This window comes from Oryzias melastigma, linkage group LG20 (genome assembly GCF_002922805.2).
Source record: "Oryzias melastigma strain HK-1 linkage group LG20, ASM292280v2, whole genome shotgun sequence".
Classification (NCBI taxonomy): Eukaryota; Metazoa; Chordata; class Actinopteri; order Beloniformes; family Adrianichthyidae; genus Oryzias; species Oryzias melastigma.
Window position 1 is genome coordinate 840,257 of NC_050531.1, and position 25,612 is coordinate 865,868.

The window sequence follows — 25,612 nt, forward strand, 5'->3', positions numbered from 1 at the left end:
AGAAAATAATTGAGAAGGAGCCCGGCTCCCTAAACCTGGGCCAATTTGACACAGTGTGGTGGTTAGCCTTTTCCTCAACCTCCCCAGTCTATTAGATCTGATACCATCACACTATCCAGCCCTTTGTCTGGCTGCAAACTTCTAAAGGAGAACAATCTCCGGGGTGAGCAAAAAGGATTAAAGGAGATTACTAAGGCGCTCTTCCATCTCCAGCTTTGGAAACGCTGGTTTGCAGCCCATCCGGTACCGTCTCACAGCCTGTGTGCTGTTGAAGAATCCGTGACTAAAAAGACGATAACGCGTCACTTTAACAGATCTGGATTTTACAATCAGGAGCAGATTGATCTGATCACAAACGACTGGAGAGCTTTCAGATCTTCCTCTGATTCAAGCAGAGTTAAGACTTCCTCTATTAACTCTGAAACCCCAGAAAAAGGTCTTGATCTGTGTCAGCTCCTTCAATAAACTCCAGCATCACAAATCCCACATCAACAGAGAAATTAGCCTATTTAGGATTCAAAGGGGACAGAGGTGGTTCGTCTTGAAGGAGTGCAGGCGGTTAAGGGGCACTAGACTGTGAGGCCGGGCAGGACCAGGAGCGGCCTTGATGTCTGGCTGAGTTAAGTGACGGATGCCGGGCGGAGAACGCCGGGACAGCAGTTAGGATGCAGCTGTAAATGAGATGAATGAAGCTCAGATGTGAATTCCTCGTGTACAGACGCCGTCGGCTAAATTTGCTGGCTTGCAAGTTTAAGGTTTGCAAACCATGTAATGGAGTAAATCCTGTGCGATGCTCCTGACAGAGCTAGCATGTCACGGAGCTCTTTCACATCACTGTCCTTGTGTTTCCAGACACGGCAGTGGAGCAGGAACTCCTCATTCTTATTCATTACGCAGATCAAAGTTTGAGAGTTGTATCTCACACAGATGTACTGGAGATGCACTCAAATAATGACAGATCTGACCAATTAACAGTGATATCTTCCAATCTCCTGACACCATCTAAGCACCTAAAATGTCCCATTTCCACTCTGTCTCCAGGGAGTCATGATTCAGAATCATGTGACACATCTCTACCACCGTCTCTTTCAGTCTAACATCCTCTCACATGGGAAAAGTAATCAGAATACTTTGAGAAACGTGGTTGTAAATTCCAGTAACAAATGTGAGATTCTTCAGAGAGAAAAACATCTTCAGTAATTTGTTCTGCCTCCATTTAAAATCCAGTTATGTTTTGTCAAACGTCACCATTTCTATCTCACTTCCTGACTCACTAACGTCATGCATTTTTGGAACTCAGCTGATGTAGTCGAGTGTGTGGAATGCATGAAGATTGTGTTTTGGACCATCGAGAAGGAGCGGCTGATGCTAGGTTCATACTGGACGTGGAAGCGCCGCGGAGTGGAGCGTGCGCGGCGTCCGCTCTCTCCTGCAGTTCATACCAGACGCGTTTTTCATGTATCTTGATGTAGTTTCCTGCCCGGATTGACGCAGATCGTTGGCGGCTCTCACGCACAATAGACCAGACGGTCCAAACGATCTGCTGCACGGCGCCATCCTTCTGCGGAGGACCGCGGCGCTCCACGTCCGGTGTGAACCAGGCGTAAGACCCGTCTCCAGGCCCGGGAGGTGTCTTGAGGATTTTGGCCCCCTGTAGGATTGAGTCTGTCACCGTTGGTCTGAGGGGAAAGGGGGGCCCAGTTTAGTTCATCAATCAGCTATTTTTTGTGACTGATTTTGTGTTTTTGGACAATTACCGGAGTGAAACCTATTGTTAAACCTGAGTTGTGTATTTAGGCTATATAAATAAAACTAAACTGAATTGGACAGGATGTTTACTTTGAAGCTGGGAGCTTGTTTCCTGTGATTCTATCTGACCAAATCAGAGCGTTTACACTTCAAAATACGACTTCAAACTTCAGCGTGAAACAAAGTTTCACGTTGAAATGTCCAGAAGAAAGAGTGGACGCTTTGTGTTGGTCAATGCTGCATCGATTAACACAAAATCATTCGGTGTCTGACAGATTGCTGCAGTTATGGGACTTTGCAGTTAAACATTGCAGGTATGTGAAGCAAATGTTGCAGTTACTTGAAGCAATACAACGATGCAGTCACACAACACTACAGTCACACAACACTACAGTTACACAACACTACAGTTACACAACACTACAGTCACACAACACTACAGTTACACAACACTACAGTCACACAACACTACAGTCACACAACACTACAGTCACACAACACTACAGTTACACAACACTGCAGTCACACAACACTACAGTTGTGCATCTGCTGCTTTGGTGGGAATTTGAGTTTTTTATATCAAGATGGATCATGATGGATTAACAATCTTCAAGCTTCACACCCAGGATGCAGAACTAGTTCAACACGATTCTGTAAACAATTCATCCGTCCATCTTCTTAACTGTTTTAGTCCCTTTTGGAGTCACGGGGTTGCTGGAGCCTAACCCCTTCCACTTCTGAGTTAAGGCAGGATACACCTGGACAGGTCACCTGTCTGTTACAGATCCACACAATCACACACTCATACACACTTTGGAGTAACCAATGAACCTATGAAGCACGTTTTTGGACGGCAGGAGGTGTCCAGAGAGAAATCCCACACGTGCACGGGGAGAACATGCACACTCCACACGGAAAGATCCACCGTTGGTGATTCTGGTTCAGGTCCAGCTGGGACTTGAACCGGGGCCTTCTTGGTGTGAAAGAGTGCTAACCACTGCACCACCGTGCAGCCCTATTTTCTTAATAATCCTGAGATGTAACCCTTTCTTTACGTTTGCTGTATAACCTTTTCAAAGGTCAGATGGTCTCAGCTCTCAGAATATTCAAAGGAACCCTTATATGAGTGTCCTGTTATGTGTCAATGTGACACAGATCTTCACCAACAAACGGTAAATGTTAGGGAGCCTGCTCTGTAGAATGTGCGGGTCATTAACGCTCTCAGCGCTCATTATTCACACAGAAACATGACAAAGGAAGCTTTGACTTCCACTAAGAAGAACTTCACTCAAAGACGTAGAGAAAAATGAGGACATGATTGTGGGTCGTGGGTTCAGGGTATCAGTCTGTAATCTCCTCTGGGTCACGGACCGGATTACTGTCAGAAGATAGTTTCATCAACTGACCTGCACGAGTCCGAGTGTTTTAAACATCTAGATTCACTTAACTTTGGAGGGAGAAGTTAAGGTAAAATCTATTCATGACCCAATATATACATGTAGATAATACAAAGCCATCTTAGTCCAGGTTCTCTGATAAAACTGCAGTAATGAAGAATCTTAATTAAGGCTTCAGGACAAACACATTAGTTAACATTGTTTTAATTCAGTCTTGATCCACTATGTTTGTATCTGTAACACAAAGAAGTCATGTCTGTGTTTCTGATCAGAGAACCAACTTATTTAATTCGTTTCTTCTTTTGGAAAATGTCTGTAAATGTCTGCAGATGTTTTTTATTTTTATTTCAGAAACCATTAAAATGTCACAACAGATTTTTCCTTAACAGTCAGTGAGACTAAAACCCGTCAGCCTCACCTGACTTCTACGGTAGTTAAACACAACTCAGTAACAGAATAAATCATCACATAAACTGTCATTTTAAACTATGAACACAAACATGAATCCAGCGAGTTCCTGTAACATTAGAGAGCGGTCAATGCGCTCATTGCTCCGTGTGTGGGAACGGCTGTCACAATAAATCCATATTTTGATTAAAGACTCCTGCTTTTGTCGGTTTAATGCAGATTTCTTTGAAGGTTCTTTTTCGGTTTCCTCTTTTCTGCTAAAAGAAACTTTATTTGTTGCTAAGTTTGCAGAAATGTTTCAGGCCGTAGCGGCTGCTTTAAGAAGCGACTGAATGAGTGACTGAGTCAGAAACAGATGAGGTGGAGACAATGTGGTAGTTCTACCAAATAAAAGATATTTGGTAAATTAAGATAGTAAATAAATCAAAATTGTTTTTTTTTCCTTGCAGTCCACGACTAAGGATCAGACACTGTTACAGGTTAGTGGACTGCAGACTTGAGGCTGGTGAGCCTCAGATGGGTTTCTGGTCGACAGCCCAGAAATAAAGAACTCCAGATTTATTGGACAACTTTATGGAACCAAAACATTCTAAACATTTCTTAATGTTATTTACAATCTAAGAGAACAAAGTAAATCTTAATGATTCAACTGAAAATCTCCTCATCTCCAATCTCCTTCTCGTCCTCAGCAGGAAGTGACTTTCTGAAACGGTGTAGTATCCCGGCGTTGCTAGGCAACACATACGCCTGCATTAGAGCCACTGTGGCCTGAAGCTCACACGTATGTATGTTACTAAATAAGGCGGAGGGTTTTAATGATGCTAACAGACATTTTTATAATACGATGCAGAAGATCCGTCTCCAGTTTTAGTCCTGCAATAGTTTTTTTAGGAAACATAAGTTTATAGAACAAACCCACTGCAGGCCTGGAGGCTGAACTTCTAATGCAGAAGAGTGTCAAATCCAGACCTGAGCTCTAATTCTACTATAAAGAGTCCCGGCTGCTTCCAGCACAGCGGAGTGCTAATCTGCTAACCATTTATCTGTGTTTACTGATGAGGCAGTGATTTTAGAATGGTGCTGTTAGTGGTATTAATAATAGCTTTGATCAAAATAACACAATAACTGGTTTAAATAATGGCCACATTCACAGAACAAAAAGCTTTTCTATTGTACTTATGTCTATACTCAGAGTGATAGAACCCCCACAGATAGAAACCATCAGCAGCTACAGTTTGACTCGTGTAATTGCTGCTCTTCTCTGTTTTTCTGCCTTCAAAGTTCCTAAAAGTCGCTCAGATTTGGCCTTCGCTCGGCTCTCTTCAGTCTCTTCCAGAAGATGAAACTCGCTCTGCTGTCGAATGTCATCGTTAGTCTTCTGTCTGATGTGAGGATAACCGGCGTTTCTCCTCTCAGCTTCTCTGTTTGGTCCCATTAACAGTCGGGCCTGCAGGTCGGCGTGAACGAAGGACCGAACATGGGAGGCACGTTTACGCTACGTAGGAAATACAAATAAAGTTTAGGGTTTTCTGAGGCAGGAAGAGTCTCAGTAATGAAGATGACCACAAAACTGGATCTACTTTAATAATTCAGTGGATTTTTTTCTTTTGTTGTGTGTGAAGAAACTTGTACTTGACATGAATGGAAATTTCTCTTCAAACACACTTGGATAAAAGCAGGAAGTTGGCCAACTGTAACTCCAACTCCAACTCCAACTCTAACTCTAACTCTAACTCTAACTCTAACTCCAACTCTAACTCTAACTCTAACTCTAACTCTAACTCTAACTCTAACTCTAACTCTAACTCTAACTCTAACTCTAACTCTAACTCTAACTCTAACTCTAACTCTAACTCTAACTCCAACTCCAACTCCAACTCCAACTCCAACTCCAACTCCAACTCTAACTCTAACTCTAACTCTAACTCTAACTCTAACTCTAACTCTAACTCTAACTCCAACTCTAACTCTAACTCTAACTCTAACTCAACGGTCTTCTTTACATTCTAGTATGTTTATGTCTAAGAACCTACAATGAATGTGAACAGGACAAATAAACCAAATCCATCAAACTTTAAAGCTCTTTTTTGTGTGATTCACTGTCAACTACTATTTTTTTTACCTTACTATTATTTATTTCATTGTTTTGAGATGCTTTGTAAAAGGAAATGAGCTACATAAATAAAGTTGAATTTGAACTTTTACTAGAAATATTAAACAGGAACATCAGTTAGATGAAACAGACTGAAAACATCCTGATCTCTACAATGATTTTATTTCTGCTGTTTTTGTTGGATGTGATTTAAAATCATTCAACGTTGATCTTATTACAATGAAGGGGAACTTCAAAGGTATCTATGAGAAAAAGCTGATTGTTTTGAACAGATTTTGATTGATTGATCGATTGATTAGTTTCATTTCAAGCAAAGGTTGTTGAAAATACAAGACAAAAAAAATCAAACAGATTTTTCAAACTCATAACAGAAATAATGAAATAGAAAAAACAGACAAACAATCAAGTCATATTTGATTCATTAAGTGATTATTAACTAAAGTAAACTTTGATCTATTGATGAAAAGAAGTTGGAAGCAGCAAACGTATATAATTAAAACCCTACTTAGTTACTCAATTTAACAGTTTTGCAAAGTTTTTGTAATCCAGTCCTGATCAGATCCTTCAAGTAGCAACGCCGAGTGCTTATTGATTACCGATTGATCTTTTAAAACATCCGGTAACGATTTCAGTAAACAGTAACATGTAACAGAGAACTCATTGATTATCATCAGAAAATCATTTCATATTCATTCATTCATTCATTCATCTTCTTGTCCGCTTCTTCCCTTTGGGGTCGCAGGGGTGCCGGAGCCTATCCCGGCTACTGAAGGGCGAAGGCGGGGTTCACCCTGGACAGGTCACCAGTCTGTCTCAGGGCCTCAATCACACACATTCACTCTCACATTCACACCTAGGGGCAATTTAGAGTCACCAATGAACCTATGAAGCATGTTTTTGGACGGTGGGAGGAAGCCGGAGTCCCCGGTGAAAACCCACGCATGCACGGGGAGAACATGCAAACTCCACACAGAAAGGTCCCAGCCGGGAGTCGAACCGGGGCCTTCTCGCTGTGAGGCCAGAGCGCTAACCACTGCGCCACCGTGCAGCCCTCATTTCATATTAATCCAGAAATCATCGTTGAAATCCAGTTTTCCACAGACAAAAGTCATTCACAGCAACTCAAACTTCCCACCAGGAAAACTGTTGACATCATCACTTTTCCAGAAGTGGGAAAACAAGAAAATATGAATGGAACAACAGCCAACCATGTTTAACTGTTCATATCAGGCAGATTCTGTCATGTTGATGCTTCCACACTCGAGTGTCCTTCACCGTAATGGAAGACAGAAAATGGATTAAATCCAGAATCAATCGATTGGGTTTCTTTCTGACAGCGTTCAGCTGTAAATGGAAGATCCAGAGTACCTGGAGACAGATGTTCCTGACCCCAGCCCAGTCATGTACGCAGAGTGGGAGTCATGGAATGACCTTTACGGTCGCTGTCACTTAAGAGGTTAATGTTCTGGTTAAGTCACAAACAAATTCAGGACCGATAACATAAGGACACAAAACTTTGTGTTTGTCGCTCAGAAACGAGAGAATTCACACTTTCAGAACTCAATGAAGAACATCAAACTTTCAAAGTTTCTATTATTGATCCTTTATAGACGAGATATTATCAGCTGAACTCAATGCAGCTTTAATAGATCTGAATGATGTAAACAGATTATTTCATGCAGACTGTTTATGGAGTTTAACTACGTTTTAAACCATCATGTCCACTAAAGTCAGTTAGAAAGCTGGATGAAGATCACACATTCAAACCTGAACTCCAATGTTCTCATAGAGCAGGGTTAAGCAGAAAGCAGATCTAACAGATATTTGATGGTTTCAATGCTTTAATACCATCATTTTAGTCTCACTTTGACATAATTCTACACGCAGGCTCCTTAGACTCTGGTGGCCGTGATGTTTGTTCTTTCTTTTCATTGTGGATTCTGTATAAATGAATAGCGGCGGTGCAGACGGCTCTTCCTTATGCAACCCAAAGGTCAGGTGTTGAAAAGATTCTGAGAAAAAGAGTCTTTAGACTCGGAGTTTCTAAAATATGTTTCAGGGTTTGTTTGCTGCCCTTTCTGCACAGAAACAAGCATCTATTGCTGATGTAAGGCCGAATCTCTCACGGGCGCATGCACATGCACAACCACACGGATGTTACATCCAATCAGAGCAGGTTTAGAAATCACATGTGAGTCCACGTATCCGAACAGAACAAAAAGAAGCATGAAAAACTGGGAATTCCTGTTTTACAAAACAATATGGACTTAAAGTCATAGATCATCATGGTTTGAGCTTTAAAAGAGTCGACTGTACATCTGAGAGAAAGATTAAAAAGTATGAATGTCAGTACAGCAGTAGAAAAAAACGGATTTGTTCAAATGTGGACTTTATTATTACAGTTCTCATCAGAGTCAGTGAACGCACCGGGGCTGAAGTTCCCCCCTCATCGATTTTGATTGGTTCTCCTGTTAGCCCCGCCCCAAAAGAGGACCAAAAGTTTTGAAACTGAAACTTTGAGATTCGAAAACGAAAAAAAAAGATTGGAAACTGAAAAATAAAGTTTTGAAATTGAAATTTTTGAGTTTTGAAACCTATTTTTTTTGGCCCAACATTAATATCTTTTTCAAAATATTTTATTTCAGTTTCAAATAATTTTTTCTCCGATTTAGCTCCATAGAAATGAACTTCTTCAGTAGTTAGGCTGTAGAACCCTGTTTGGCTTCAGTACTTCAACATCTCCAGGTGCCCAGTGGCACAGTGAGCCCACACAACTACCACACCGCCACCATACAGACGTGGACATTTTCATATTTACCAACTTTGTTAATAGTTGTAGAAATGTGTATAATTTCGATGTAAAAGGTGGCAGAGCGTGGCTGTGTTTCCTGGTGGTTTTTAAAAAGTTTTCATTCTAGTAGATCAGATGACCTGCAGCAGGCTGATCCTGATCAGGAGAAGTAAAACTAAACCTTTGACACATTTATCAAGAACAGTGGAACACAGCATTAATGTGGTTTGAAGCTGTTTGGATTCAGTTTTAGGGCAAATAATGAACACGTTTACTTCAGTTTGTGAGACCACATCTGTTATAATGTACGGTTCATTTGTTTCTTCAGAAATGATTCTGTTGTATATAAATGTCTGCAAGAAAAAAAACGTTCAACTATAAAGAGAAGTACTTCTAACTTTCACTTCAAACTTTGTAATTGCATAAATGCTGATTAATTTCTCCAATTTCGAAATGTATTTCATTTTCTAACCCCCTCAATGAAAGGAAAAAAAACTGTTTCCATAGAGATTTAAAAATGAACCAAAGTAAAACTTTTGAAGGTAAATCTCCAAATCTTTCCATTAAATTAAGTAAAGCAGAATTTTGAGGGTTGTAAAAAAAACAAAACCAAAATGAAATTGATCTATGGATTTGTTACTATTTCGTATTAAGTATTAATCAATCATCAATTTCATTTGAATTTTTTCCAGTCCAAATGTCAAAGGTGCTCCAGACGCAACAAATTAAATCAATCAAAAAAAAGATGTAAATAAATTAGGGTGGGAATCGATCAAAAAATATTTACTAATTAATCGCAAACCTGGGGGAAAATTAATTGCAATTATCATGTTTTAAATTACAGTATTTGCCAAACACTTATTATCTGTGAATTATCGCAATATGAAATCACACACAAAACTGTACATTTAGTTTTTTTTAATTTGTGCTGTGGATCCATTAAAAAAAATAATCACACTTTTGTGCTGTGATTAATCACGATTAATCACAATATTTTATGTGGTAAATGTACACACATTTGAACAAAAACAGGCCAGAGAGAAAGTTTCATAAATGTTTAAATATGTCAAGTGTTTACCTAGAAGTGTAATTTGTGAGCACAAACAAATCAACAATAAGAGAATTAGATCTCTAAAGACTTTTCTGTCTGCAGTTTTACTGCTGACAAACAGCCAGAAGAAACAAACTTTAATTGGTCCAGGTGAACACTCGATTCTGATTGGCTGCTGGGTGTGGATGGAAATGAAGTTCTGGTCACAATGTTCTAAATGAGCAGACTTCTTCAAGACAAACTTTTCTTTATCTTCTGGACAGAAACACGTGGTGAGAGCTGAACTTTCTCTCTGAACTGATGATTTATTTTAGTCAGCGTTTTTATTGCTTTCCTTTGTATCTCAGATCAAATAGACCAGTTTTTATCAAAAAGTGATCTAAACCTAAAAAAGTAACAAGGTTAAAGCACTAAAAAGCGCTTGAATATTTATTTATTTTGTCAGCAACCACGGTACAAGCGGGATAATGCCCAACAAATTGAGCATTATCAGAGATGAATGCATGTCGTAGAAGCCTGAACTGGCGGAAGACGTTTGCTTCATGGAGTGTAATTAATTATCGTTAATAAAAGTAACACGTTAACATTCACCGCCCTGAAATAACAGATCAATGCAGGAGGCTCTGATTATTTCACACATTCTTTTGTCCTGCAACCTTTAAAACAAACATGAACTGTTTTATTCACAGACTATCTGAGTACTTTCCTACAGACCTAATGAAGAACTACTGTGGTTTTACACAATATTAAAAGCAAATGAACGTCAAAATCTGAAACTACAACTTATTGTTGCTTTCCATCAACACTTCCTCAGTGTACAAACACACAACAACACGGACACTTTACAAGTTATTAAGGTTTGTCTTCCATTCACGGATCTAAAGGATTGTATCAAAGCCCAACATTCCTGAAGTAGAGACAGGTACGACCGTTAGCCTCGCCTCCAGCTGAGGATTTGGGTCAAGTCTGAGACAATCCTTTCCATTCGCCATATGTGGCCGCCAAGTGCCATTATTAGACGACAACCTGTCCTTGAATGATCCTTCTCTGCCTTGAATGATCCTTCTCTGCCTTGAATGATCCTTCTCTGCCTTGAATGATCCTTCCAGTGCAGGACCAAGCTGCCAAGCCAAGGTCAGCGGGACGAGCCAGCGTGTGCACGAGCGTCCTTCTAATCTTTCTACCCATGTGTGAATTTTCCATGACAGTGTCTTTACAGGTGAGGCATAATGGGATCCAGGTACATGTGAATATGAGGCGGTGTGAGCGAGCTAATGCACTGACGGACCGCTGCAGGAGCCGGCGCTCACATGTGGCAGCGTGCCAGGAAAACCGCTTAGACCTTAGCGTGTACGAGATCACAAGCAGCTCCCGTTCAGCTCCGGTTTCCCCCTGACCACCGGGGTCCTCGTCCTCATTTCAGGGAGGAGAGCGGCTTGCCAACAGAAAAATGAAACCAACAGTCTATTGTACAAATGAATGTGTGTGGGAGGAAGTGTGCAGCTGCCGGGACCTTAGATCCTCTGCACTCCCCACGCCCAATTACAATGCAGACAAGATGCAGCGTCAGCTGGAGCACGGCGAGCGTCTGATCTATCCAGAGGCACACTGCTTATCAACCAATGAAAGAAAGTCACTACAGCATGGCCATGCAGTCTGTTTTCAAACAGATCCGTATGGAACAGCATCAGAAAGCCCAGCAGAATCTGCAGAGCTTCTCCATAATGCTGTCGAACGGTTTCCCCTGAGAAGAGTCAAAAATATTCAGCAATTCATTTGCAGCTTCTGAAACAAAGAACTTGTGTTTTCCATGAGGGTTCAGTCTCACTGAAACGAGCTCCAAACACTTGTTCATGTCAACCACCTGGAGAGGTGAGAATGTTGGAACCTCAGAACCAGGAAACCTCCGAGTGACAGAAAACGGATTCATCTAAACCACGAGTGTCAAACTCGATCACACTAGAGGCCAAAATCCAAAACAGACCTGAGGTCACGGACCGAACAGGATGAACATCCATTCAACACTCTAACACTACATTTTAAAACTTTAAATCTGTAACTTTATGACATAATTATGAATAATAAAAAGTCAGGATTATTATTCCAGAATAAATCAACTTAAACCTTAAATAACTTTCAATATTTTACTCTACATTAAAATATATTTTAGAGTTAGAAATGAGCTCAAGATAACATCGGGTCATTAATAACAGTAAATTAAAATGATCTGGAGGGCCGGATAGAATTACCCGGAGGGCCGGATCCGGCCCCCGGGCCGCGACTTTGACACGTGTGATTTTAAAGTTACACCTCCTCCACTTCAGAGGGATTATAAACATTTAACAGATTCAACCAGACCCTCTGAAACAAAAGCGGACTGTGGAATACCAAACGCTGCTCGCTCTCACCCATTCACAGCCAAGAAAACAACGTCTGTTTGAAGGCATCTCCACAAGCGTCTCTTTGGACCCCCGCTGAGCTCCTCTTGGCACACAATGCGTGCTGAACAATGTGGACCAGCTACAGTCTGAAGGCTGCAGCTCCTCTGATGTCAGACATGCAGCTATAGAACAGGATGTTCCCCACATGCTCGGTGCATTCATGATTCCAGTTTCTGCTGCAGCCACACACGATATTAGTCTTAATCATGCTGCACCAACACACCTGTTTTAGGGTCGACAGAGAAATATGGCTGTCCTTGTAGAATACTGTAGACTATTTTGGCGCTGTTTCCATAGGTGGGGTCGTCGGAGTCGGTGGCTGTGACTTGCAGTACAGAGGTGCCTAAAACAGATCACAGAGAAAGTTATGTCATGACTTCTCCTGAAAGGAATACTTTTTCTACAGCAAAACCCCTGCTGTGCATTTGTGCAATGGAATCATATCGAGCATCTCTTAGCAACCATGTGTGGAACCTTCAGACCCACGGAGAAACCTGTGCAAAGAATCTCAATGGAAGATCATAGAGCTGGGCAGAAAGGGCTTCTTAAAATGCTGGACACAGACTCGCAGCTTCTTATTTAATGGCAGAAAAAATCTGCTAACATCCAGATGTGATCAGAGTGTTTGAAACCTCCCTTAAGTTCCTGAGACACCTCCTGTAATCTCCTGCTCTGCCTTTGGGCTGCTCCCTTCAGGGCTGCCACCGTGAACTTCAAATGTATTAGGAGCGGCGTAGAGAAGGCTCTTCATGGTGACACATAATACTTTAGAGAGGTAAAAAGTATTGTAAACGAGTGTTTTACATGCACAAGATAGTTTCATAAAATATTTTAAATAAATGAACGGTTTAATCCCTGCAGACTTCAATGTTGCTCACTAGTTTTCAGTAGTTCAGAGTAAAATGCATTGTGGTTTAATTTAACACCTGGAGTGTTACTCATTAAGCATCACACGATTCCTTGACCCAATATAATTACATGATAAGTTCCACATATTTGCACTACAGGATTATTTGCTTTGTTTGAAGAACTACACAGTATAAGGATTGTTGTAAGAGAATGAGCTGCGTGATCGGCCCTAAATCCTGGACGTTTGTCTGCTCACCTCACTGCATTTCATTAAAAGGTAAACAACCTGAAACAAGCAAATGCCAATGAGTGCTAGCGGCATGATTTAATTTTAGGACCAGGCAGATCAGGGTGTGATGGCAGCTAAACAGACCACGGACCTGCAATAACTTAAACTCAGTTCAACTAGTTTTATAAGAGGATTCAGGGAATCAAAATGAAAGAAGTGAGAGAAAGTGATGTACTGATGTGTCATCAATAATAAGGTCAGTTTGTGAGTGTGTATGAGTATTCTGGTATGTATATCCTTATGGGGTCAATAGTCACAAACTCAAACATTTCATTACTAAAACTAAAAATGAACTACTGCTGTCCCATCAATAATTGTGTGTCTCTAAGGTCAGTTTGTGATGTGTTAACTGTATGTGCCCATTTAGGTCTTGGAAGAAAAGCCTGTGTGTGTGTGTGTGTTCTGGTATCCATATACTTATGGGGACAGTAGTCCTGACATGACATCATCATGAAGAGACTCCCTGTAAACCTCAGACCATCTATGAATCTTAAAACTTCGAAGTAATCTTCTGGGTTTAAGACCAGTGAGTGTTGACTGACCTTCATGTTTAGAGCCAAACTAGTTTATCTAGCACTGGAGAAAGAGCTTCATCCTCACGAGAAAACATGTTTAACTAAAATAAATGATTAATAATAATAATACTTAAATAGTTATGATAAGAGGCTGCTAATTACAGATTTACAGGCATGTCCTCACAATGTCCTCACAATGACAGTGTACCAGTGGCATGTGTTATGTAGCCACACTGAACATCTCTGATGAATAAAAGTGAAATCATTAAGCTTGTTTTTAAACCATTTACAGTTCTTGGATTTATTTTTAATGCGCTTCAATTCACAAACTCAAATGTTTGATTACTTTAACTGGGTTGTTTGTAGCAAAAGCTCCACAAATGATGACTGAAACATTAAAACGGTTTAATTGAATTAATTAACTTTGAACATCTCTGATGGTTAATTTGCTCATCAACTCTAAAACAACACTTGATATAAAAGGTCTGTGAATCCTTAGTACATTTTAAATATTGTAACAGTCTCCTAATGAATTAGGAAATTAGGAAGCATCCAAACATAACCAGTTGAATCAAGGTAAAATGATGACCTAGTTTCAGAAGTGCTGGATGTAAATTGGTGTAAAATAAAAGCATTTCCATTTGATAATTTAATCTTAAAGGCAGGAAAATCACAGGATGTCCATCTGAGAATCTATAACTTATAACCTCTATAACTGCATCTAAAGGAAGCAGTTACTGAGTTAGTTGTTTATCCGCCGCCTCTCAGTTTGATTAAAGAGGACTTTGACAAATACATTTTTAAGGAGTTTTCATATTTCACCAAAACCCAATAATTAAAGTATTGAATTTAAATGTGACTTTTGCATCCGCGTCTTTACCCCAACTGACCTCTAGGGCATTTTGTTAACTAATAAAAAGATCTTCTTTAGTTTCTAGATTATATTAAAGGTAATTTTTAAAACAGCGTTTTGTGTTAGTTTCAGCCTCCAAACCCAGACATCATCAACTTTTAAAGGAAACATTACTTTTTTGGAGCCTGAATCCTTTAACATTTTATGACTAACACTTCATAAAAAATACATGTGCTTTTAATATTCAAGCCTGGAGTGGTGCACTTGTCACATCATTGCTCTCCAAGAGACACAAACCAATAATTTTTGGAAAAAAAAAAATCAGAGAAAAAACAAAAGTTAATAATTTATAATAAAACTAAATGTTTTACTATCTTGCGGATATTTGTTAAGATACTGATTTGTTTTTTTAAATGAAACTTTATGCATTATTTGTGTTCTTTCAAGAATAAATCTTTCTAAATCAGAATTTAAATTCAGCAGATGACGGGTTTAAATAACTCAGAAACAGGCCAGAACCGTCTGAAGTCTCAGCATGACCGTGGAAAGTCTGGATACGTGTGAAAGGGATCCATACCTGATGTTCTAGTCTGTACCATGCTAAAATGCTGAAGACTATAGCATCTTCTCATAGCGAGGTCAGAGGATGATCATTCTGGATTTAATACCTTTTGAGACATCGGCTTCCATCAGAAAATCTATAAATGTGTCTCTTCCCATTGAGCTCATGGGAATGTCACTGTCAATACATGTTTCACTTTTGGAGGAAAATGTTTATTCTAAAACTCATAGTCCTAAAAGTGCATTTGTTTTCATTAATTAGTGCATTACTTTGATCTACCTTTTAAAAAGCACACGTCCCGGTGTGTAGGAAAGATAAATGATGTTGAAATCACAGTAAAACAACCACAACGGTTGAAATTAGTGGGCCACTTTAAACAAATGTGTTAGAGTTAGGATTTAAAGATAGAGATGATGATATCTTGGGGAAGAGACTTTAAAAGTTAGGAGCTCAGCTTAGAGAAAAAGACAGCAGGAAGTGGAAACAGTGAAGGAAGGATGAAGATATGGATGAGTGGAAGGGAATGGGTTTGTGAAGGACACTGGACGGTGATGGGGCACCAAGGTCATGGACAACAAAGATGATACACTAAAGTTTCCACTGAGCAGTCCTGTACAGAACTGTCCGGTTCGGTCCAGTATATTGAGCGTTTCCATTGTTAAATGGACCCATTAAACAGTTAAGGACCATCCCCCATTCCATTGTTGGTCCATAGAATAGTAGAACAGGACGGTTGGGGCGGAGCCTGTGTATCCACCCGATGATTGGCAGAAAGCGATGATGACATTAGAAAGCACCAGTATAGCGCTAAGCTAGCGTTTCCGTTTCCTCTTTACGCGGGTTTTCTTCTTAGCCGCAATCTTCTTTAAACAACATTAAATTAAAAGTAAAACAAGAAAAAGACGAGCTGCTGGATGACCTCCATTGTTGTAGCTTTGCTAGTCGTCGCACTTCAATGATTCACTGGCGGTCTACACCACCCGTGCGCCATGAAAACACTTGTGGAAGTGAGGCTGAACGGAGTGGAAACGCTCGTCAGAATGAACTGGACCGGACCGTACTTCTCCTCCCATAACAAACCGCTCAGTGGAAACGAGGCTTTAGATGACATCTGAGGCTTAAAAGAAGGAAGTTAGAGTAAATGTCTTTCTAAAACACTTGTAGAACACAATGAACGCTGACTCACTGACTCACTCTTAGCAAATGGTGCTCACACTACTGTGGCTAACCAATACTAGCGCATGTACCAACAGTACGAAGAGTCTTGGAGTAAAAAGTCATAGCGGTGAAAATCTCATGAATTTTGCTTCAGGCTATTTCTGTCACAGCTCTATTCCGATATATTAAACACTTGATGTCATAGAATTCCAACCAGAAATGAATAATTTGTCCTCCGTGATCAATATGTAGACGGCTGGTGTTTATTTAAGTAATGAGAACGCTACTTATACATCACTACCAAAGCAGAGTCCCTGATTGGCCGAAGTTGATCTGGTTTAAATTTGAAAACACATTCCCTTCTGTTCGTAGAGCCCAAGAACGGACTTATCAGCTTACAACGCATGAACTCAAGAGTTATGGATGCAGAATCCCAGATCCCACATGAGCGTTTCCATAGACCTCTGACTGGAAGTGGCTGCTTGAACACTTGTTGCTGAGGTCAGTGTGACCGAAGGTTTCCAGAGAACATGGCTGACGAGGACAGATCTACGATGGCAGTCCAGTAAATCTGATGTCATTTTGTAAAAACAAGTGTTAATACACTAAAGTTAATACACTTTCTATACCAATATAGTGATTAGACATAGTAAATCATATCAGTAAAGATGTCATTTCTGTAAAAGTAAAACAGAAATTTATTTTTAACTGACTTGAAAATAACAATATGATTTTAAAACAGTAGAAGATTCATCTGTTACATTTCAGTTTAAGATGATTTAATCTATCCTGGAATATTTAATAAAAATAGTTCATATGGCAGCGAGAACACGAAGAGCGGATACTCTTGTCATGTTACATGTAAACTCTGCAGAGATGAGTAGAAGGGAGGAAGCAGCTGAATTACCTGGCTGGAGCCCAGCTAATCAATTAGGACAGGAAAAAGAACATCACAACCAATTAGCTGCTTCGCTCCAAGACAGCCCCTTTCCACACTTGGGAGCCCCAGTATTGACAAATGTTGGGGGGGATTAGTGCTCCGGAGTGTGAGGACACTTGATTGTTACAGCCGATTTGACGCCGCAGACGCCCAGCCAAAGAGCAAAAGAGGGGGCGGGGCTAAAAAAAAGGGCTAATTATTTTCCCCTTCACAGTTCCTGATTCTTTCTTTGGGTCATCAATGCTGACTGATTACTTTTGTGATGTAGTTTGGAGGAAAACCTCAATTAGTAGTCTCATTCTCAACAAGGAAAATAATAAATACTTTTTGGAAAATAGTTTCTTTTTCCTTTTTATGAGATAAACTCAGGGCAATTACTGTTGGCTAAAAATATTAACTAGCAACAATAGCCTACAAAATACTTCCTTCAAGACTTTGTATTTTTATTTTTAGGTTAAAATTTAATGTGAAACTTTGCTGAAGTACAGTCAGATCCCGACCATGCAAGAGTGTAACTAAAGCTGTTTTATGGAGAGTTTCTTCAGGTCTATTGGGACCTGCGTGTTTATTCAGTTTAAACATTAGTCTTTGAACTGGTTTGTTCAAGCACATCAGTTCAAATTGGCATTTTTAGAGACCATCAGAGCAGATCGAGATGATTTGAAGACGTTGCTTTGGGATGGCACACTGAGAGCCGTGCAGACTCAGAATGATAAACTGAACAGATCGGAGACCACGGCCGATGCTGTTTCTCGCGTGCATCGCATCAAAGTCTCACTTGGGAAGCTGGAAACCATCTTGGAGCGAATTACAGCTCGACTTGGAGGAAACCCCAAAAACTGACCTGATGAGTGAATATCATGAAGCAGCACCTGGACATTCAGCAGGTAGAAGCTGTGTCTGCCGCGCCTAAACAAGCATCTAATCAGGAACTCTCGAGCCAGGGGCACACTACCTTAGACTGAACCAAAACAGTCGGCTGGCAGTGCGATAGCCTGTTGTCATGGAAACCTGCATTCCTGCCCTGTCCGTGACCCTTTCCCTAGATTCAACGCCTCTTTTCTTGGCCCCTCCCCCGACCGTAGAGGGAGTCCGTTTGTGTGGACCTTTTCATGGATGTTACATCAATGTGCTTCTATGTTGATGTATTTTGCTTGTACTTCAGTCTACATCGTTCTACTGCGACACATATCAAAGATGCTGGATTCTTGACATCATTCCTGGACCCTCCTCAGGTGTCTTTTCTGGGCGAGTAGCGCCGCCAGATTTGCGTGGCTGCTGCCCACCCTTGGGCAATATGTCTTATATGTGTTGTCCACCAGTTTCCCTAGAGATTAATAAAGTATAATTGATTGATTGTGAGGAGGGACCATGACTATAAGGATACTAAGGTAGGAGCTGCTAACAAGGAGGTTTAGGGGAAAACATAGGAGGATGTTCATGGATATAAAGAAGGAGGATGCAGAGGAGAGGGATAAGTGGAGACGGCTGATCCGCTTTTCAACCCCTGAAGGTAGTACTGATAAGACAAAGAAGAAGGTCTGAAGATTAAATGATCTGTGATTAATTAAATGTATCTTATTTGGATGATCTACACTAAAATAATTAAATGATTACAGAGAATTCCCAGACAGCTCTTCTACAAAGAACCATTTCTGTGTGGTTTATACACAGAAACGTCCCTCCTGACAGCAGTTTGGCTACTGCTCGGACGTTCTATATATCCTCTTGAAATATTAGTGCCTCATATTTTTGAGCTATCGTGCTGTGAGGCAGAATCCACTGGACTGCGAAAATGTGGCTTTTGTTCATCTGAGCTAAAAACAGACCCGGCGAACAAAGAAATAAAACATAGATGTTGGCCACATGATGCTGGGCATCTGAGGAGTGGCAGTCTCAGTGGAGCTAAATAGAAGCTTTATTTTCCTCCGTGATGCAGAGAACTCAGCAGTCCAGATGGCAGGGATTGCTATAGAGGCACAATTGAGTGCTTTAAAAGACCTGTTCACCCGGGAGGCGAAAGAGGACTTGGCTGGCTTACAGAAGACCAAACACTGAAGGACATTATTACTGAGGAGTCACATCAGAATGCTGCACAAGGTAATAGGTGTTTGAAAGGAGGTTTTCACACCGATACCATTATATGTGCAGCAGAATTTACATTGATGCACACAAGAGTCAAGTTGAAAGTCTTCCCAAGATCATTTTCTTATTTACTCAAGGCAAGAGGGGGATTATAAACGTCAATTTCATAAAAGCGGCAATTGAAGCTTTCAAGTTCAGAACATTTTCTCTTTCAAACTATTCAAATAAGAGCTTAGAGCTATTAACAGTTGAGAGATATATTATTTGAAGTAGATTCTGCAGCACTACTCACCCACTTCAGACATTTCAGGTACTGTAGCTTCAAAAGGTCCATCTGGAAATTTCGGTGCATTGTCATTGATGTCTTGCACTTTGATGATGAATTCCGACTTTGGTTCCAGGGCTTCCTCTGTGTTGCGGTCCAAAGCTTGAGCATGCAGGACATAATGTGATTTCCTCTCCCGATCTAGGCTCTTGGTGGCATGAATATCTCCTGTCACCTCATCGATGATAAATATAGTCCCAGCTCCTTCTCCGCTCAGAATGTACCTGACAGATCCATCGCCTTTATCTGAGTTTGAGTGAAGCTGCAAGGAAGACCAGACAGAGGGTGTGAGAAGAAAGCAAACCAACGTCGGCAAAACCTCTTCTTATACTTGATTTGCTGCAGAGTCTCTAAATCCCTCAGCAAAACCTAGAAAAAACCACAGTGCATTGATGTGGAGGATCTTCAAATCAGACGTATAAAGAGGGAATTTGAGTTGCATGTCAATTATTAGGCTCTAATGACTGCAATGATTTCTCAGAAGACGAGTAATTATTATTAGGAGACTCGAATGATGAGCAGAGTGCATCATATCTGAAGGAAATGTGTTCAGCCTCACTTCTCTCTAAAGTGGTCTCTAGAACCCTTAAACAGTGAACTCAGTTATTGCGAGATTCAATATCACTTTTTCAGACTCAACTTTAGAGGTTCGGATGAAAATGTCTATAAGAGGGTTAAAGATGGAAAAACGTCACCTTTTCCTGCAGGAGAAATGAGAGAACCCAGACTGTTAGCTCAGCCATAAGTGAAGTTTTTTATGACCAGAATATACAGATTTAAATGTTTGAAACATCATTTACCGTGAGTTAGCACTGGGTTTACATTATTATTGAAATCATCTCATTTTTACTCATAAAAACAGTGAGTAATATTTTCCTGTGGGAGCTGTCACAGCTGAACTCACCAGAATAATCTCATTCTGCGGCAGGTTCTGCAGACAAACCCAACACTCTATACTCCTTTATTTATGGATAAATTAGGCATGTTGAACATGAAGTTATTTTCTTTCCCTCCCCATGACTAAAAAGACACTTTCTAAAACGTTTACTCTACTGAAGAGCCAAAAAGACAAAAAGTGAGGAACAGATGATATTTGACCATGTTTGCAATAATTATATTTACCAATTTATCACACTGATTATACAAAATATCTAATAAAGCATAAACAGTTATTCTATTGAATCACTTTCCAAACATGAGCTTCTACTACATGAATTGACTCAGTAAAATATCTTTAAGAGATTTTTAATCTTCATACGATGTCAAAATACAAACATAGCTTAGTGAAACCATCCAACGTTTTTTGCTCTTTGCTCTCTTTGTCCAGTGGTACGGTATAGTTATGGCTTCACTTCAAATGTGTCACCAGGTTATAACAAGAGACTGCTAAAATATTGCCACAGTAGTGTGACCAGAGAGGAACAACATAAACTAGAGGTGCAACGGATCACAAAACTCACAGTTCAGATCGTGTGGCGGTTTGAGAGTCAAAGTTTGGGTTGTTTTTCGGTTCAGTAAAAAGGAAAAATAACAAGATAAAAGCCTACAACTTATTTTTTGAAAAGCTTCAAAACATATATTAATAAAACATATAAAGTACTTCAAAACATACACACAAATACATTTCACACCAAAACATTTGCTTGTTGAGGTCCATTTCTACAATGAAATAGAAAGGAAATCTTTGAACTCAAGATGTTCAAGTAAGGAAAGTATGTTTAACATCTTAAACCAAAAGTTTATTTTTAAAAAGTAAGAGAAGCCAAAGATGTCAGAATTTACAACTTTAAATTATTTTTTCTTGCTGCACTAAAAGAACGGCGTTCTTCAGCCACTCAGGACGCTGGAAGCTGCCGTCATTCAGACGTTGCTGCTCTTCACAACGCTCTCATGAGCCCAGACTGCTGCTCATCAATGCTTTTGTTGAACTCTTCAAAATAATTAAACCAGATCTCTCAACATGCACTTCTTCCATAATGAGTTGACGGTGGCTCCTCCCACTTGCAAAAGCGTCAGGTTTATAAACGCGCACGTGAACACGCCTCGAGCAGCGACTTTGACACATGTTAAAGCAAAGACACCATCATTTAAATAATGCTCACGGAGGTCGGGGGGGTCACAGTACACATGCAAGGTGTGCACATGCATGTTGCCCCCCCAACATAAACACTTTTAAAGCATCACAGTCAAGACTTGGACAATTCATGTCAATCAAACCTTCAGGTTCCAACCTGAACAAACTATTTAGTGACTGAAGATGTAGAACAGTCCACACCAAAGACTCTTGGTAGAAAATTCCTTTTACTTCCAGGCATGAACTCGACTGTCTAATGGAGCATTAAGGCTTTCAACATGAACACAGCAGAAACAAACAGTTCAGCCTTAGGGGATGCCTTCTTTTGTGAATGGAAAATTAATTGTAAAATTATAGAATAAAAACAGATTAAATGTGGTCTTAAAAAGCCTAAAACAGTTTCCAATTGTACTGAATCCATTGATTAACAACACCATCTGTGACTGGCTCCTGGACTTTCTGACTGGCAGGCCTCAGTCTGTCAGAATAGGGAACAGGACCTCAGCCAGCATTACTACTAACGTTGGCACTCCACAGGGGTGTGTCCTCAGTCCCATCCTCTACACCCTGTTCACCCACGACTGTGCAGCCTCTCATCAGGACAACACCATCCTGAAGTTTGCGGACGACACCGCAGTGATAGGACGCATCACTGGCGGGGACGAGGCAGCCTACAGGAGAGAGGTGGCCTCTCTGGTGACTTGGTGTGAGGACAACAACCTCACCCTCAACACAGACAAGACCAAGGAAATGATAGTGGACATGAGGAGAGAGAGGAGCCCTCATCAGCCGCTGTCTATCCGGGGTCTGGAAGTGGAGAGGGTGAGCAGCTTCAGATATCTTGGGGTCCACCTCAGCCAGGACCTCACCTGGACACTAAACACCACGCAGCTGGTGAAGAAGGCTGTACTTCCTGAGGAGGCTGAGGAAGTTCGGCATGTCATCGAAGATCCTCAGCAACTTCTACAGCTGCGTTGTTGAGTCCATCCTAACCAGCTGCATAACAGTGTGGTACGGCAGCTCTACCGTCACGGACCGCAAACGCCTGCAGAGAGAGGTGAAGGCTGCGTCCAAGATCACCAGGACTCCTCTGCCCTCACTGCAGAGCATCTACAAGCGCAGGGTCCTGAGGAGAGCTGCTTCGATCATCAGAGACCCCACCCACCCCCAACGAGGTCTGTTCACTCTCCTTCCCTCGGGCCGGAGGTACAGGAGTGTGAAATGCAGGACCAGCAGACTCAGGAACTCTTTCTTTCCCTCCCATCAGACTCCTTAACAGCTGACAGGAGTCTGCAACAGCAGACTGCACCTTTGCACATCTGGATTATTTATCATATATATATCATTACTGGACTATTCAGCATTATTAATGCACCTTAATAACTGCACATGTACCCCACTATCCAGTTCTGTCAGTCTCCTTTGCACAATAATATCCGCTGTAAATTTGCACAACTGATTTGTAAATATCTTAGTGACTTACATATGCATAGTTTGTTTATTTCGTATATATACCTTGTTTTCAGTCATCCTGTAAATATCCAAAAAACTTTATATTTTTTTTTTATCTTTATGGCATTCAGAGTGAGCTGCAAAGTAAGAATTTCATTGTACAGGGAAACCAGTTTCTTTACTGTACATATGACAATAAACCCTTTGAATCTTGAATCTTGAATGTTATGTGAGTTTGGGTCACAAGGACAGTAAGCAGTAACTATCAGGTCTTTCTCTCACCTGGAGAAAGTGACTAAAAAAGGCAGTTTGCACCTTTTCTTTTGTGTTTTTAGGAAATCACAAAGTCTCTAAGCAGTGTCAAGGGCTCCTCCTCGTTAGCAAAAGGTCTCACCAGGGAGGCAGTCGATGGAGATTCCACCACATGTCCAAACTACTCCTGTCTTCTCCTCTGAGCTCCTCCCATGTGACTGAGATTCAAACCCAATTTTTCAAGAAGACTGAGGCTAACCCAACCCAATTTACTGAGCAATAAAACTAAATAAATAAATAAAACTAATAAAAATAAAACTAAAACTTTACTTCTATAGATTATATGAAGATCTTTGTCAAGTAAACTTTACGTTCGTAACTGGACAAACTAAAGAACACAAGCTCTGTTCAATCAAATCTGGGACAAAACTGCTGAAGACAGAACACTCGTTGGCTAACCTAAATATAGAGGCAATCTATCACTGCAAGCTGCTACGGGAACATTAAAGACTGTGCTAAGAACTGAACTTTACAGAACATTACTGCAGTAAATGAACTCACCAAAGGAAGTCTCAATAGTATATGCACAGAACGTATTCAACAGCTTCAGCAGAGAATGTCCTACGGCCACGTGTAATCGAAACGTGAAAATGAATTTCTAAACTGCAAACTGCTTTTAATTCCAAGCTTGACTCCTGATGAGAGCAGACTGTCCTTTTCATTGTAAATATCAGGTCTGTCATTAAAAAGACTCAACGATTCTGTTTAATCAGGCAGCTAAAAAAGGAATTAATAATCAATACTACAAAAAGGGAACTGTCCTTAACACACTCATATTTCACTCATTTTATTTGTAGGTTTGAACGGTTGGAGATGCTTCTTTCTGACGATAGCTGGAGTCAAACTGTGATCAGGAATAATCAAATGTGCTGTTACCTTCACACTGTGGAGCAATGAAACTCACCAGAAACTTTCAATACCCAAAATGTTTCAAAATGCCAATTATTGATTGATTGAATGATTGATTTCAAGTATAGATTGTGAAAAACACAGAATGAAACACATTTTTCAAACTGAATAGAAATAATGAAACGCATTGATTTGAAAATAGAAATCAAACTAAAACAAAAACACACTTATGTCACATTTGGTTCATTAGATATAGTAATTATTAACTAAAGCGATCAGATTATCTTGAAATTATTTTTAATATAAAGTTTTGAACTGAAAAATACAGAATGTAAACAATCCTCTTGGTTTCTTTGATTGTAGCAGAGTTTTCAATCATATTCTGTCACTGACATGAACATGAGACTGAAATAATTACTTGATATTATATTGTTATATTAAAAAAAAGTTTGCAGCATCCTAAACCATTTTAAAGTCATAACATAAAGATGTGGCATTCTTGTGATTTTATTGCCATAATTATGTCATTGTGACTCGAAAAAGTTTGACTGAAGAAGCTGCATTCGAAGAAACTTAATGTGATATTCAGGGGGTGAGAGCCCCCCCACCCCCCAAACATATTGTAGCTGGAATGATTTTGGTGAGGCTGAAAACTCTAAAAGCCTCACTAGATACTAATCCATTGAAGGAATTAGGCTTAAAGGCGAGGACTTTGCAGACGTTTTGTCCCAGGTCGCACTGGCTGCTGGCAGACTGAATAAAAAAACTTTAAATTATTTTACTTTGATCCTTAAATGATTTTCAACTTGGATTTACAGTTAAATGCAGCAATTTGAATTTGATTATAGTTTTCTCTAACTCAGCTTTCTTGGAAAATGGTTGGTAACCAATTTATTCATGGCGTGAAGCTCACTAGATTGAATCTAGGATTAAGGATTTCTCTCGTTTCCATTGCCCCCTTTCTGTCTCCTTCAGCACCGTTGAAGAGGGGTGTTTATAATTCTCCAGACACCCTTTATGAGTCTAATATAAATAAAATCAAACAGGCCAGAAGCAGTTTCCTGTTGAATAATCCACTCCCACAATCCCACAAAAAAGTCTGAAGTTTTAAAGATCATTAAATCTCTGAGGGCGGTGTCATTTTTTAACAGTTTAATAACTTTTTCACACAGAACATGTTTTAAAATTCAATCTAGTCACTGTGAGTACTTCACACGTGTGATGTTGTTTGACCTTGCCATGCATGAGAGCACGCTTGTGTATATGCATGTTCTCACGATCATGGACCCCACAATTTAGTAAAAATCTGTTGGACCACCTAAAGCAGGTTTGTGAGTATGTATGTGTGTGCATGTTTTTATTTTTGTGTGTGCAGGGGTGTGTTTGTTTGTGTACATGT

General features: G+C 40.2%; 1 protein-coding gene across 2 annotated transcripts in view; it reads right to left on the reverse strand.

The window, feature by feature from the left end:
* Window positions 1-25,612, reverse strand: part of LOC112151339 (cadherin-18) — a 216,225-nt gene that overhangs the window by 52,942 nt on the left and 137,671 nt on the right. For both annotated transcript variants that reach the window (XM_024280203.2, XM_024280202.2), the window contains exons 3-4: window positions 19,494-19,788; window positions 12,174-12,293 (exon numbers count right to left, since the gene is read on the reverse strand). In XM_024280203.2, coding sequence (XP_024135971.1) covers window positions 12,174-12,293; window positions 19,494-19,788 — 415 coding nt within the window. The remainder of the gene's footprint in view (window positions 1-12,173; window positions 12,294-19,493; window positions 19,789-25,612) is intronic.